This window comes from Melopsittacus undulatus, chromosome 8 (genome assembly GCF_012275295.1).
Source record: "Melopsittacus undulatus isolate bMelUnd1 chromosome 8, bMelUnd1.mat.Z, whole genome shotgun sequence".
Taxonomy (NCBI): domain Eukaryota; kingdom Metazoa; phylum Chordata; class Aves; order Psittaciformes; family Psittaculidae; genus Melopsittacus; species Melopsittacus undulatus.
The window spans coordinates 42,939,558-42,955,166 of NC_047534.1; the positions used below are offsets into that span (position 1 = coordinate 42,939,558).

General features: G+C 41.0%; 2 protein-coding genes across 2 annotated transcripts in view; one reads left to right on the forward strand and one right to left on the reverse strand.

Annotated features, from left to right (window-relative positions):
* The first annotated feature begins 46 nt into the window (after window positions 1–46).
* On the forward strand, window positions 47–8,946 carry LOC115947060 (DNA ligase 1-like). Its single transcript, XM_034065820.1, has 6 exons — window positions 47–379; window positions 1,182–1,338; window positions 2,387–2,526; window positions 2,814–3,006; window positions 3,549–3,713; window positions 4,271–8,946. Exons 1-6 carry the CDS (start codon window positions 282–284, stop codon window positions 4,370–4,372), a joined length of 855 nt encoding a protein of 284 aa, XP_033921711.1. The 5' UTR covers window positions 47–281; the 3' UTR covers window positions 4,373–8,946.
* A 4,885-nt stretch (window positions 8,947–13,831) lies between these two features.
* Window positions 13,832–15,609, reverse strand: part of PPIG (peptidylprolyl isomerase G) — a 28,095-nt gene continuing 26,317 nt past the window's right edge. Inside the window, exons 12-13 of the mRNA XM_034065599.1 lie at window positions 15,404–15,540; window positions 13,832–15,107 (exon numbers count right to left, since the gene is read on the reverse strand). Of these exons, the coding sequence (XP_033921490.1) occupies window positions 13,988–15,107; window positions 15,404–15,540 (1,257 nt within the window). The 3' untranslated portion in view covers window positions 13,832–13,987. The remainder of the gene's footprint in view (window positions 15,108–15,403; window positions 15,541–15,609) is intronic.

Below are 15,609 nucleotides of genomic sequence, written 5' to 3' on the forward strand. Positions count from 1 at the left end.
TAAAAGCTGCGGCACGGTCCCCGCCGCTGTTTCCGCTCTGAGGTAACGCTGTTCTCTCTTCAGCATCGGGCAGGGCGGCTCGGGGCCGGGCGCTCCCGCGGGCACGGAGCGGGGGAAGGGTGGTGGCCGCCGCATTTGCTCCCTCTCTGGGGGTGGAAGAAAGACCCCCGACTCCCCGGGACACCGGGCTGTCGGTAAGGGATACGGCTCTCCCTCAGCAGGCGCTGCCGCTTCCCGGAATATCGGGCACTGGGCCGGACCGCGGCAGAGAAAAGCCGAGGATGGACCGCGACGGGCCTGACGCTGCTCGGCGGGAGGCGGAAGTGGAGCGCGGGCGCTACTTGGAGCGGCGGGCGGTGGCCCAGGAGCAGCTGGCGCAGTGAGTCCGGCGGGATGCAGACGGGAGCGGGGCTGGGTTTCAGCATCTCCCCGTGACCAGCTCCGTGCTGGCGGCGCCCGCCTACACCCCCGGCGGTGGGGGTCACACAGCACGGGCGGCGACGCGGCTGAGGCAGCCCTGCACCAGCGAGGCGGGAGCGGGTGACTCATTGCTCACCAACCATTGTTTGATTCAGCATCTCTCCCTTGTCAGGCTGAAAACGCGTCACTTCTCATCACCCCCTTGCTCCTCCGTAACTCCGTTTTCCACCTTCACAAACGTCTCTTGCTTCCAGGGACAGTCCTAGTAAGTTAAATAAGACTGTCTATATCCTGGCAATGAGAGCAAGTGGCTTGTTTCTCTAAGGCAGAATTCCTTATTGCCGATGCCCCCTGCCCGGAATCACTCACAGATCCCACCAGCACGGCCGGCCTTGCACAGTGCTGTGGCACTGCTTGGAAGTCAGCTAGCTGACAATGGCGCAGCCTGTGGCAGTGAGTGGGCTGACAGTTAAAACAGGCTAACCAATTAAATCTAGTATTTGAGTCATTATGTTGGTCATACTTGTTTTTGCTAATATGGGCTCAACCAGCTCCCTTACACTAGGACTGAGCTTTAGCCAAAGGACTTGCAGCTAGCTGCATTTGAAAAAATGTGGTTTTATTTTTGATCTCTAACATTCTACTTTCACTTCAAAATACTAAGGTTTACTGTTAAACATACCTGTAGCTGTGCAGAATCTGCACCTGTTCATTACTTTGTGTGGTCCCTAGCACATTTATTGAACTTTTTTCCAATTCAGAATACAGGAGCGCAAACATCAGGCAGATCTGGCCAAGCTAGAAGACAAAAGAGAAGGGGAACAAATACAGTTATCGAACCGATTGTATCAATTGGAAATTCAGAAAGACAGAGAAAAGGAAGAGAAAGAGAAAGCTGAGCGCCGGAGGCAGCATCAGGTAAGCAACAGGAAGTCGGAGTTTAAAATGCTCCTTTCACCCGGGCTGCCTGGAGTGAAACTGTTGCATTTGGCCCACAAAAAAATGGGCCTCCTGGCAAGAGGAGGTTTGCTTACAGCTTCAGTAGCAGTGGATCATATGCCTACCCTGCCAACTGCAAGCTGTGTGTTTCCTCTGTGCCTTTTGAAAAAAGGCCTCTTGGAAGTTGTATTATGGCACCTAAGCATTGACTGGTCTAAAATGAAAAAAGTCTGCTACAGATATTAAGGAGATTGTCCTTGACTTGAGAACTGAATTCAGGTTCCATATACCCATTCTTTAAGGCCACTTTTCTTTGTTGGCAAGAGGGAATAGCCTGAGACTGAACATAGTATCTTTTCAACTTGTCTTTCCCTTTGTGACTGGAGATGTTTAGAAAAATCTGTCAAGACACCCTTACCACATCCAATATTTCCCTCCCCATGGCTGCTTGAGCAAGGAGATGTGGCGGTACTGTGATGATTCACTGGCATGTGAGAGAGTAAGAGGAGAAAATTCCCATTGAAACTACTTGCTTCCCCCCACCCATACTCTTCTCACCCCAGTTACACAACTTTTACCTCATTTGTTCCCAACTTTTAATACACAATAAAAGCTGTATATAACTGCCATTTCTGCACAATTACAAAATGCCTTGTCCTTTACAGTTTAGTGGTTCTACAAACTCCTACTCTTTGAGCCCTTCAGAGCCTGTGCTGTGATTGATGCACATGATGGGAGCAGTACAGTTGGAGCCAGCGGGGAAGTAAAGGAAATAATGTAACTTACAGATACTGTGCCATGAGGCTGCAATCACATACTAATTTTACTTTTGTAGTAGTTTGTGGTAAGTAGGTCATGAGAACGCTCCTCCACCTTTGGGTTTCTATTTTCTATAGCTTCACCACTGCTACAACCAAAGAATTCTTACTATAGGTTAGGCCTGAAGTTTTTGCTAGGTTTTTCTTTTTCCCTCAATTCATGTTTTCAAAATCTCATTCTACATAAAGGATGTTTTCTATGTAAACAGGAGTATGTTGCTGAAAAGAAAACAATTCAAGCTGAAGAGAAACAAAAAGAAGACAACGAAGATGATCGGATTGAGGCTTATATTAAAGGAAAAGAAATGATGGCTGATCTGACAAGAGAAAAAGTTGCTGAGACTAATAGGTAGGTCTAGGGCTACACTTTTCAGCATTAAGATTCAAACTTGCGATTATATTTTGTGACAAATGTTACTCAATTTTGTATCAGCAAAATTGAAACTTTGTGAAGCAGGCAATCTTTCTGTAATTAAAACTTGAGAAAGAAGTAGAAAGTACAGAAAAGAAATTACAACCAGTTCCAGTAGTAATTGGTGCTGTTGGGGGTGGGATTGCTGGCTTTGGTAGGAGCAGTGCCCCAGGTAAACTGAGCAGATATCCTGGTATGTTACAGTAGCTCATGTTCTTCTGCAGGGTTATCCAGGTGCGTAAGGACAAAGCTCTTGAACAACTAACTGCACAGATAAATGAAGCATTTAAGGTTGAAGATGATCGTCTTGCTAGAGGAGCTGCAGCAGTAGAAGATGAATACCAAATAAAAAACAAAGAGAAAGAAGCAAAACAAAAGGCTGCCATTGAAGCTATTGCTGAACACAGAACCACTGTGGTAAGAAACCCAGCCAGTTCTTACTCCTTTTTCTGTCATGTACTTCTGAATACCTTTCGGAAACAGGCTCTAGAGAAACAAGTCAGAGGCACATGCAGGTTCTCACTTAGCAGCTGCCTCTCAAATTTACCATGTGTAGTTTCAGAACGAACTTCTTAAAGAAGGTGGAAGCAGTAGATGTGATGATCCTCTCTCAAGAGTTGGTTCCAGTATTGTTGGCAATGTGTGCAGACATTTTCCAGACTCTGCACTGCAGCTGAGGAGCCTGGCCCAGATCACATCTGGTGGTTCTGGTGCCCTGCATCAGCATGCTCCGTCAGTGCTACTGACATCTTTCCTGGCCTTCTCTCTCAATCTCCCACTTCTCTGTTGGGTGCATATCTGCCATGGCTGCTGAAAGCCCTGGGCTTGGACACTGGCCAGCCACAATGACCGTGCTCATCAGAGCGCTGATATGGGGCTGCTTCTGCTAAAAGATACGAGTTCCAGCTTAGCAGGCTAGCTCCTTGGCTATCCTTGTTTGTGTGTTTTGTAAAATACAGATGAAGATGAAAGTGGAAAAGGAGAAAGAAGAAAAAGCAGAGGGTGAGAGGGATCGTAATCAGCGGATGACAGCAGATCGCACCTACCTGGAAAAGGAAAAAGACACGAAACAAAGACAACATGATGCCAGCGTGGAAGTACAGAAATTTCAGATGCAGCAAATGGTAAACAAAAGAGCTGTAACCTGTCAATGCCTTCAGAAAGAAGCACGCTTCTAAAGCCATAGGATTAGATTTCCTGAATGGGAGAAAGCAAGCTTGTTCTGGGTGTGATATGCGTGTTGTTTGTTTGGTTTTACCCGTAAGCACTGCAGGTGCTGAAGCTGGGTACCAGCTTCCTCTCAGAGCAGTGAAACAGAAGCCTCTTCCAAGCTGACTTGGCCCATGCTGGTCAGGGAGGATGACCTGAGAGGGCTAGTAATAAGAAAGAGATCAACAATGACAGATCATATCCTGTCCTATATCATTATGTCATTCTTTCCAACCATGTCACTGTTTTCCTTTTGTATCTTCTGGAAAGAGTAGCACTCACTGAGCTATTCAGTCTACCTTTTTCATGGTGGGGTATGGCAGGGGAAAGAAGTTGAGAGGGATGATATTTGACAAGTATCAACTAAGTATAAACTAACATTACTTCAGAAATCCTGTAAGTTCATCCTCTCGAGTTTTAAGGTAAAGTTATGTTGTGAAAGAAATATTAAGCTTTGTTACTCCCTTAACAGGCTGAAAAGCGGGCAAAAAAACAGCAGGAAAAGCAAGATGACTTGGACTACAATGCTCAGAGAGAAGCTGCTTTCTGTAAGGATCGAGCATTTCGGCGATAAAGAGTGAGTAACTGACTCAGTGTCATTACTGGATCTAATTTTTATTCTCTCCAAGCTTCTAAGGAGGGACCAAGACCCGGGCTTCTTAACTAGCAAACTTGCAAGACTGGTAGAGTGTATACATATGTAGTATTACAAAACAACTCAGGGGTCAGGGGGAAGGATGATTGATAAAGAGGATTCTCCATGTTCCTCCTGCCAAACGTATGTGAGCCCCCAAGGTTGCTCAGGGACTGAGTATTGTGCAGGAGTGTTACAGCTTGTGTTGCCCCCTCAAAGACCTGCCTGATGACAGGGATAAGTGCTCTCCTCCGAGTCCACACACACCAGGAATTGTCTTGGTTGGTCCATCCTGCTGTGGCCTGCGCTGCTACTAGGTTTTTGGACAGCAGGACATGGCTGGGTGGAGCTGATTGGCTCCCAGTACCCATGTCAGTTAGTGTGGCCAATAAGGGGCTTGTTTGTAGAGTGAGGAAGTTGCTGCTGAGAACTTTACACCCATGATGTGTGTTTTTCAGAGGTTTTGCCTAGAATAGCTCTAGCCGCTGCTTGGAGCACATCTTCCTATTTAAGTTTCATTCAAAAGAGTCGAGATTGTGATCACTCTGTAATGTGAACCAAAGCACAGTAAGTAGAAACAACCAAGATACTTGTTTCAACAACTCAACTTCTGATCTAAACTAAAATGCTAACATTGCTGAACTATCAACTAAAAGAGACACAGTTCTCTCTAATAATCTTGGAGTAATGTATTTTTTAAAATTACGTATTTTAAAAAAAAGACATGGCAATTAACTTGTGAAACTGTCTCTAAAAATTTTTTCTTTTACGTAGTTCATTAATGAAAGATATATTTCCCTTCTCTGAGCCACTGCTCCTTTTACTACTTCAAGCTTTTTTCAGCAAGCAGAAAGAATGAAAACTTTTATTAAAAGCTCTTGATCACAGAAGCTGTGGCCTCGAGAAACACTGACTACAGCAGAAGTGGCGCTGAAACCTGCAGAGCTTGGTAACGCTCCAAAGGCATCCTCAAGTGCATATTTGCACGTGCTCACTACCATGCAATTGGTGAGTTAAATGGGTTTTAGTCTATCTCTACAGCAGCAAGAACCAAGCTGGACTGCAGCCTGATTTCCTGCTCTGCTTCAAGAAATGCCCTGTTCTGCAGATTATGTATGTCTGCATTTGAAGTCTACAGCCTGCTTCCATGGGGTTATACCCTTTGTATTGTGAACATCTACAGAAATACCAAAATCAACTACCAGAAAACAACTCTTCCTTTCAGTACACCTAGAGTGAAGTATTTTTTTTAAAGCACATTGGCTAAATACTGATTTTGTTGCCCAAATTCAGCATGGAAAAAATCCAGCATGAATCATAGTATCACTTTATTCCATAGTCTGAGATGCGCATGCTTTGTGTGCCTGCTTTAAATGACAAGCTCTAGTTAGTAACCCTCTATAAAAGCCAGCAAAAAAAATCTTCAAGGGTTTTAAGAACATGAAGAAATGCTCCAGGTTCTAAAATTTTCAGTGAAAAGGCATTTTAGTAACATTTGATTGTCTTTTACAGTTTTCCTACATGAAAGGCAAGAATTGGAAAGCTGCTTGCAGGAATAATACAGAAGACTAAAATCAGTTTGTTTATGGTATGTTGAAGATGACAGGAAGAAAATAGAGGAAATAAGCTGAGAGAACAGCTGCTTGTACAAGCAAAAGAAAGCTATTCAGCAAATAGATGAGAATCAGTGGCAATGAAAACACTTCTTAAGAGCCAAACTCTTCTCAGCAGAGTCAGGTGACTGATATAACAAGCTGTGACATGGAACATCAGGCTGAGTAGTCATGAAAGCCTGCTTCACCAGGAGGCGGTGGAATCACTACTTGCGAAGGCTTTAAAGATGTCCCATGTAAGGCAGGAGGCTGGTCTAGCTGACCATCAGAGGCCCTTTTCAGCTACCATTTAAAGATGGCAACAAAATACATAGAGATCAACTGCAGCTGATAAGTAAAACTGCTGACCTCGAATAATCTGAGAGGTACCTCTGATCTAATGCCTAGCATCACTACTTATATTAGTTAATAGTTGGAGTTGAGTCACTATCCTCAGAGGTACTTAAAAGCTGCATAGATGGCAGTGGACTCCAGTGGTAGGTTAATTTTTAATTAATAGCTAGAAAAATCAGAATATTATTTGAGAAATTATTTTACTGGTAAACTTCAGTTACTGTTTTTGCTCAACAAAGCACCCTGTCTGATGGTGTGCTACTTTAGGAAGTTGTAGCAGATGAGAAACATAATAGGTGTGTTGGCCTTACTACAAGGCCAAGATCTTAGAAGTGCAAGACAGCCCTTGGAGGGACTGAAACAGACCTCAAAATCAAACTGCGTATTTTCCAAACCCAACTCTGAAAGTGGAGTAGCAACTGAAGTTTGAACATGCAGGACTCCAGGGTCTAAGATGGTACTCTCCCACCAGTAACAACTGGTTCCTGTGGCTGTGGTACCCTTGTAAGATAGTGCTTTCATCATGGATCTAATAAAACTTCTACCTAGGAAACTAAGAGAGGAGCTTTCTAAGATGCCTCCTCTGCTAAGGGAATTTGAGTTGACCCACTGTGCAGCTCTTTACTGTTAGGTAGTGTTCCAGACTGGAGTTGTTACTTCTGTTCAAGTTCTTTTTAACATGACAGCCTTTGCCACTGCTCAGCTCTGAGGAAGTTTGAAGAGAATACATACCTGGAAACAAAGCTACCTACAAACAGAAGAGTTGGTGCTCCAAGAGCTGGGACTGCTAAGGGTGGACACTTTCATGTCCCAGTACAGACTGGCTGCATACTCCTGAAAAACAAAGATTTTTTATTTATCTATTTATTTTTTTTCCCAAAGCTCACTGGTCATGTTAGAACAAATTATTTGTTCTGTTTCAATAGGTATTTTTTTTTTTCAGATGCCTGTTATTAACTTACACCTTTCTGGTATCTCTTGAACAGAAGAGTGCTACAGCTAGTCTGTAATCTTCCTCCTTGTTCTGGCACTGCATCTTTGAGAGAAAGAAAATCTGGTACTTAAAAATAGCTCTTAAAACCTCCAAAACAGCCCTAACGCAAAAACAACAACCCTCATCTCTGACAGCTAAGACTAAGAGGCAGTTGAAAGCCAAAGATGTGACAAGACCACATGAGATGTCATCTCTGGAATTATTTCAAAGGAATCCCTTTCTATTAAAAATAAGCTGTGCTATAGGCTTTGTTAAAGTTGTAATATACATAGTCATTCCCTTTACATTCCTGCCCTGCCACCATTACAATTTAAGCTTTTTCTAGTTCTGGTGCATCATGGTCTTTGATGGCAAGAACTAGATACCCAAGTGCACATATGATTCAAACCCACCCTTTAATCTGTTAATCTCTAGAAAGCAGTTTTTTAGCGTAGTTGTTCATAGCTGGTTGAGCCTGCATTGCATAAACCAGCATGCCACCTTTTTTCCTGTAAGTTTCCTCATCTCCAGTATATTATCCAGAGAATGCACAATTCTGTTGGGTGATGAAGAGTTTAAACATCAAAACTGCAGGTTTCAGTAAAATTCAACATTACATTTCTGTTCACATAATAGTAGTTGCCCCTCTTAAATGAGTAGCACCTGGTCTGACTCCTTTTCTATTTAAAGGGAAAAACTGAGAAAGGTTAGAAAGCAGCAACATGTACTGGAAGAAGCAATAGTTACTGAGCAGACCAGAGACAGGACTGAAGACGAGATCACCAGTATATCTAGGAAATACAGATCCAGCAACTGGTACAGCGGCATAGTGGAAAAGGAAGACATTGGACACTGTTTGGTAAAGCTTAGTAGTATATAGGACAAGTATTTCTGCATTGGTTTCAATTACAGATGATCAGAGCATATACATATAATTGTACAGTAGTTGCTAATTATACAGCAAAACTTAAAACTCTGTTTCTTCTTCAGAAATACATCTGGTAACTGCAGAATTATCTACCAAGGAATAAGAAGCTAGCCACCGTCTCCTTACAAGTTATATGTGCCTGCAAAACCTATCAGTGCCTAACAGCTGGAGCAAGTTGCAAGGCATGCTATTTGCCAAAAACCACCTATACTCAACTTCAGCTCAACAAACAAGTGCCACAGCTTGCAACTGTATCAGTAACTGTTCTAGTTTTATTATGGAACAAAGCAGTAGATTCACCTTCTCTAAGTCAAGAGGTAACAACCAAAGGTAAAGTATCAATTTATCTGCACTGTATTCAGGTATTGCTGGGCCTCCAGGTTTCATTCAAAGCTTATGCTTTGACTTAAAAAAAAAAAAAATTCTTGCTGAGCAAATAATAAAATTGAGTAAGCTGTTTAAAAACATCTGCCTGTATCAATAAGATCAATGGTGAGAGCACCTTTTATTTGTTACAGTTTTCTATTTGTGACTTTGGAGAATGCAATGGAAGACAGTATTCCTATCTTGAGAAGGTTGTGGCACTGACTGAGTCTAATCCTTTACAGGAAAGCGATGTTTGCAATAAGACTATGTATATAACACGCAGGTTTCTGAAAGGACTGTAGGGAATTGGAAAAGCACGTTGTTGCTTTCTCCTAAGCACTGCTCCCAGCACAGCCAGGTTGCCAGGCTGCCAGTAGGTGATCTTTTGATCCAAAATTGTTCTTTCACTCAGTTCTAAACTGAATGTAAGCCATCTTACCACTACTTTTGAATGCACACCATGAACAGGGAGTTCTTCTGTAACTAGCGAAAGCTATTGTGCTTCATACACAAGACATATTTGTGTAAGTACAAGATCAAAGTTTGCCACTAACAAAATATCAGACAGTCGATCAGTTACATTATATGGCTGCATTTTTACGTATGTTACAATATATAGTGAATAGACTGTCATTTTGTAGTAGACAACTCACATCTCAAGTAAAAATGAACAGACTGTGGTTTAACTGAAGAGGTAGTGCCCTGACATCAACTCACCATACTTTGTATAGCTGTACAGATAGTACTACCACTTTAAAAGGCTGGAGATCTGACACTCTCACACACATTTACACACTCACATATGACTCAGAAGTGAATATTGCTTTAAATACAGAAGATGCTAAGTAATACTGCAAGAAGCACACATGGCAGACATATTGGATATATTAACAAACATTCAAAAAGGCATTTATTTAAGAAGTGTTTTAATACACAAGCTGTACATTCCATATCAACTACTTATTCTCCCAGCTGAAAACTGGATCTTCCCTGTCTATAAATTACAAAATGTCCAAAGACTGAGGTTTCCAAATACTCTGCTAAATACTACATGCACAATACTGCCTCTGTGATTAACCACAATTCTTTCAGTTGGTAAAGGAAACCAGTAATCAGCTAGTTCCTCTTACCACTGAACATAAATTAATAGGCTTAACTTCTTTTCAATCCTTCCAGCCATTTGTTTCATTAGCAGTTATGGCAAAAGCCATACACTGATTACTTTTTATATACAGTTACAGAGATATGCACAGGATATGTAGGAATGCCTAATATATGTACTAAAAGTACACATGCAACAAAATGGAAAGCTCAAGTTTTAAGCTAGACAACTGTGGAATTGTACCAAACTCAAATTTGGCAAAATGCAAGAAGTTCAGACTTCCGATACGCATTTTCTTAAATAATTTCATTAAAAAGTGCATTAGGAAAAGTACTATTTTCAGCAAAAGAAGGAAAGTGCAAGTAACCGTTCTTTACATTTCTATCACATTGACTCCAGCAGCGTGAAGATTAATTTTGTCACTGGTATCCTAAAGGTTAAGTTCATACACACACACACAGACAGAGAAAACCCCACAAAGCAACTCTGCTGCTAAAATACTGCCTTTTCTCAAAAAGCTATTCTTCAAGTATTGGAGAGAGAATACACAGATGATTTAAAAGAGGGATCTTTGGTAAAGCATAGCATTAGTAACTCTAGGTTTTCTATTATAAGGAAAGTCAAAATATACTTCATTGGCTCCAAATAAATAAACATTTCTAGGAAAGGTGGCTAAAGGACTGCTTTTTTTACGTTTACATTAATATAAAATCCACTTGCCAGACTGACACTATGACAAATTAGACATCGTATGGGGATCACTGCAAATTCTTCAGGGCATCTGACACAGACCACTGCAAGAAAAGTCTGTAGTGTGGGATTTCAACTAGCAAGTGAGAAGTTTTAGGTTAAAATTTTGACAAGTAGATAAAGGTTTTAAAAAATCAAAGCAAAGCAACAACTGCAACACTATGGCTGTGTCAAAGAATTCACAGACAGCAACGCATCTTTTACAGGCAACAGAATCTACACAACCTGATGTTATATCCACCCACCCCCACTAAGAATCTGTGCCTTCAAGTACCCAGAAAATCAAACACCAAATAACAGTCTCTTTCTGCTGAAGTTTGGAAAGCTACTGCCAATACTAAATTCAGTATTCCATGTATACATAGGCTGTATGGTACTAGTTGATTGTCAGTATCGTCAATACAAAAGAATGCATGTCTAATGGGAAATTTTATCAAGCCTGTATATACACTTAAAGAACTGTTTACAAAGTTAGTTCCATATGCCCTGCCCTCATTTCACTGATTCTGCAGGTTCACAAATTCTCTGGAGTAAGGTCAGTTCCAGGGTACTGACAGAAAAAGCTGTCCTCTCAAAGTGTTATTTTCCACATTTTTAAGGAACAACCACAGGCATTGTTCTGATTACCTCTCGTACACATACAAGTATTGCTTTTAAATATGCTTCCAGTCCAGTTCTCTAAGCCAAAAGCCAACAAGCTGTGACACAGCTGCCAAACATGGCATTGAGCCACACTGTGGCTACAGCACAAGGCTATTACTGTGAATCTGGGAACAGGAAAGCTCTGCCAAAAAGGGAAACAGTTCCTGGACAGCAAGAGCAGCAGTCACTGCCTCAACAAGGCAGCAAGAGCTCACTGGTGCTTGGGATGTCTGTGGGATTGTGCTTCAGTCCCACTGAATTTTTATCAGCATTCTCAATTTCCTGGAAAAAGCACAAATCTGGTAAATCCTCCCTCTTACAAGGGACGGAAACACAAGTACACTTGTGTTTCAGTTTAAACAAAGTGATTAGCACCAAACCAATTCAGCACCAAGTATGACACAGGCAAAGACACGCACCATCAAGAGATCAAGTGTATCCCACAGCGTGCAATTAAAAATAATCAACTTCTCACAAAGTACATTAAAACCCAAGAAAATCAGCTTTGTGATACCAACTCAGATGAATTTTAATAAACTATGAAATAATTTAGAGCTCAATTTGTACAAATACTTTTCAGAAGTGTAACAAAGCAGTCAATATGAAAGGGCATACAAGTGCATCTTCTGAAACAATTATACACAACTGTAAACTATTATTGGATATAATCTCCATTTTGAGATTTTGAATTAAGGACTTTGCAACTTACTTTGTAACAATTCGTATGGATTGCCTTATTGCTGCTTTTTCCCCTCTTCTGCAGTAGTCAATACAGTTGAAAGATTTTGCCTTTGTCTGCATGCTTATATGAGCTTCAGTGGTATTGGCAAGAATATTAGCGCAAATGTACTTCTTCAGTAATAGTTTGCTTGTGGGTCAGCTCCATAAAAATAATGAAAGCACACTGCAACAAAGAGCTTTTCAATGAGACTCTGAAGCACATGGCATGCACAGCACCAAATAAATGCACCAAGGAAGTCTCTGTCCAAGCTGACATACAGTTCTGTAAGCTTAACTTCCTTTTCCTTACTAGACTCCCCCAAAACAGGACTACATCTTCTCCACAGAGTTCAGAGTGGCTTCACATGGAATAGGACTACTATACAGGCCTTTGAGTCACTACTATAAGCGGTTTTAACTAACAGCTGTATCCTCCAACCATGTGTGGGCTTGGGAAGCATTTTTACACATTCTATGTAAAACAACCACTGCAATGTGAAATTCGTACTAAAACACAGGAAAAAGTCAATAGCCAAAACAGCTCCCATGTAAGTATTCTGCCAAAAAGTAACACTACACACTTCTAATTTTCTTCCCTTGACAAGGTTGCTTATGTGGTTCAAAAACCTGGATTTCCTTTTGCTTTCCAAACAGAACCATTTGTTTTCCTTTAGAATAACAAATGGCAGGATCACATCAAGCCAAGTTTCTGCAATTCTGCTAATCTGCTGTAGACACACACTGATCACAAAGTGGGTTATATAGCAAAAATGTCAACTCATACAGGAAGAACAAGTTATGCCATAAACTCAAAGATCTGCCAAAAACAAAAATCAATTTTTTAAGCATTGTTTTGCTTCAACAATCTTTACATTAATGCTCATCACTTCTGAGGAATTTCAAGATTTGCCAACCTTCAGCGTGACTAGTTGAAAGGATCGAAAAAGTGGTGGGGTTTGTACCCAATCTATCTTCCTCTCAGACCACTACCACATCCCAGCTGCTTTGTTGATGAACGTGGGCACTCCTGTAGCAACATAATCCAACCTCCTTCTCTTTCATATGAAGATGTGGAGGTGAGAAAGAAATAGGTGGATCCTAGAGGCAGGAAAGAAAAGCAGAAAAGGGAGGGAATTGGTTTTAGGAAGACATGCATGTAGTAGGGAATGAGGAGGGATTGAGAGTACAGTCTTCAGAATGAGGAAATGTAGGGAGGAAAGTAAATTTTTGTTTGAAAAAAAACTAACAGCCTGTCTTAAAACACCATTTGAAATTCTGCCCCAACTACCCCAAGCTCCACTACTTGAGAACTGTAGTAGCCTTCTCATGGGCTGCAAAGAAGCAGCAAGAGTAGAAAGGATTTCCTTGTTCCTTATTCTGACACCCACTGTGAATTCTGGTAATCTGCTTCATCTCTGTGCATCCATTAATTAGCAACTGAAGCAGGGTAGTCTGGACCATCCAAGCTGAATTTTCTGCAGCAGACAAACACAGAAGCATGGAACAGAAAGAGAAGGTTACAGAGGAAATAATTACATTGATAAGCACTTTTTTTTTGTTTGTTTAGGACAAAGAAATAACTCCCAAGCACAGATGACAGTGACAGAAGTACAGTGAAGATTTAAGTAAATTAGTTCACTTCATGATTACAAAAAACCCCAGCCCACCAATGTAGTTTTCCTCTATAAATTGTCTTCCTTAGGATTTATACCTACTGAAATACAGATGTAGCAACAGCAGTGATGAGCACCTTGCAACATCCTCCTAGCTTTAAGTTGACATGTAGTATACTTGCAGCTTTCTTCCCCACATATGGATAAGCTTCTTCACAGGCAGTCACTGTCCTAAACTAAGTTCATCAGGTAAAAAATAACTGCAGCATAGAAGTTAACTTTCTAGCTGCCAACACACAAAAAGGATACATAAACCAATGAAATATTTAAAAACACTGCACACTGTATTACACACAGAATTCATTTTTCATTTCAAGTTTATTAAAACTTTAGCAGTACAAATGATCCAGGTTTTAGATTATCAAAAGACCAAACTGAAGTCCACATCTTAAAAAAAGGCGTTCCCCAAGATGTCTCTAAAACTTTGAGACAATGGAAACATTAAGTCCACACACTCATCCATGCCTGTCGTCATCTGTTCCAGGACTTGTTTCATGGTCAGACTTTTTATCCTTACTAGGGGCATGATCTCTTTCCTGACTCTTTGATTTTTGGTTTATTTCTTTTTCTGCTGAGGATCTGGTCTTTTCCTTTTCTTTACTGCTGCGTGAATATGATCTTTTTGATTCTCTCTCTTTGCTACTTGGTCTCTTTTTTGAATCTGGACTTCTATCCTGATCTCTGCTAGACTTCTTATCTTTACTGGATTCAGGACTGCTACTTTCACGGCTTTTTGAACGCCTCTTCCTTTGGCTTTCAGAATCGTTCCTCTTATATGAGCTTCTACTTTCTCTATTTGAGTACCTCTCCCTGTTTCTGCTTTGACTTTCTTCCCTCTCTGAGCTTCTCGATTCTCTCCTCCTCCTATTTTCTCTTCCTCTGTATCTATCTGGTGTACCTCTTCTTTCTCTGCTTCTTGATCTTCCTCTTCTTCTTGTTTCTCTATCTCTATTCCTTGAATAGTCTTTACTTCTGCTGCGATCTCTCTCTCTGCTTCTTGATCTTCCTCTCCTACCCCTATCTCGGCTTCTGCTGCGATCCCTTGTTCTACTGCTGGAACTATGTTTTCCTCTAGCATGCTCACGCTCTCTGCTTCTTGACCTGCGTTTCTCCCTGTCTTTACTCTTCCTATGGTCTTGTTCATTACTTCGTGAGCCTGCCCTTTTACTTCTCTCCTTGCTTCTACTTCTTTCTTTATCCCTCCCTCTAGAATCATAACGTTTTTCTTTTTCTCTACCTTTCTCATGGTCTCTCTCTTTGCTTCTTGATCTTACTCTCTTTTCATCATGTCTACTGTACTTAGAGTCTCTTTCTTTACTTTTTGATTTTTCTCGGCTTTTACTATGGCTTCTAGATTTAGCCCTTTTCTTGGCCTTGCTTTTGTTATGCTTGTCATCTTTTTCTGAATTCCTTCTTGTCTCCCTGTCTTTACTGCTGGATTTGTGATCTTTTTTCTTCTCTCTTTCCCCTCTTCTGCTTGGGCTTTCAGAAATATGTCTGTGGTCTGATATTTTTCTCTCTTTTCCTCTTCCTGGGCTTTTTTGATTATCTTTCCTGTTTTCATGTATTTCACTCCTTGGAGAGAAAAAGATACAATTATTTAAAATATTTTGAATTCCCTCCACTCTGAAAAATTAAGTCAGAAGCAAGACAGCTTCACAACTGAAAATTATATCACATTAAGTCATCTATATCAATAACTATATATTTACAGTGGCATGACTAAAATCAGGCACAAATAATGGGATAACCAAATCAGCGCCCCAGGTTTTCTTTTTTCCAGAAGTAACTATACTGGAAAATCTGACAGGTATCACTTTAAATATGTAAAAAAAATTCAATGCATATATTCCAGAAAGAAATAATCTTACTTGTCCCCTTTTATCCATCTTTCTCCACTAGATACTCTCATTCTCTGAGCTCTTTGCATTTCTTGCCTCCAATGTGGAGGAGTTTCACTGCGTCGGAATCGATCTCTTGACCTGGATCTGGAAGGTGTCCGGTAACGCTTGAAAGGAATAAGAGAAAATTGGGTGCAAGTCTGAATTTCACAGGGTGTGAGAGCTATGCGAGATTT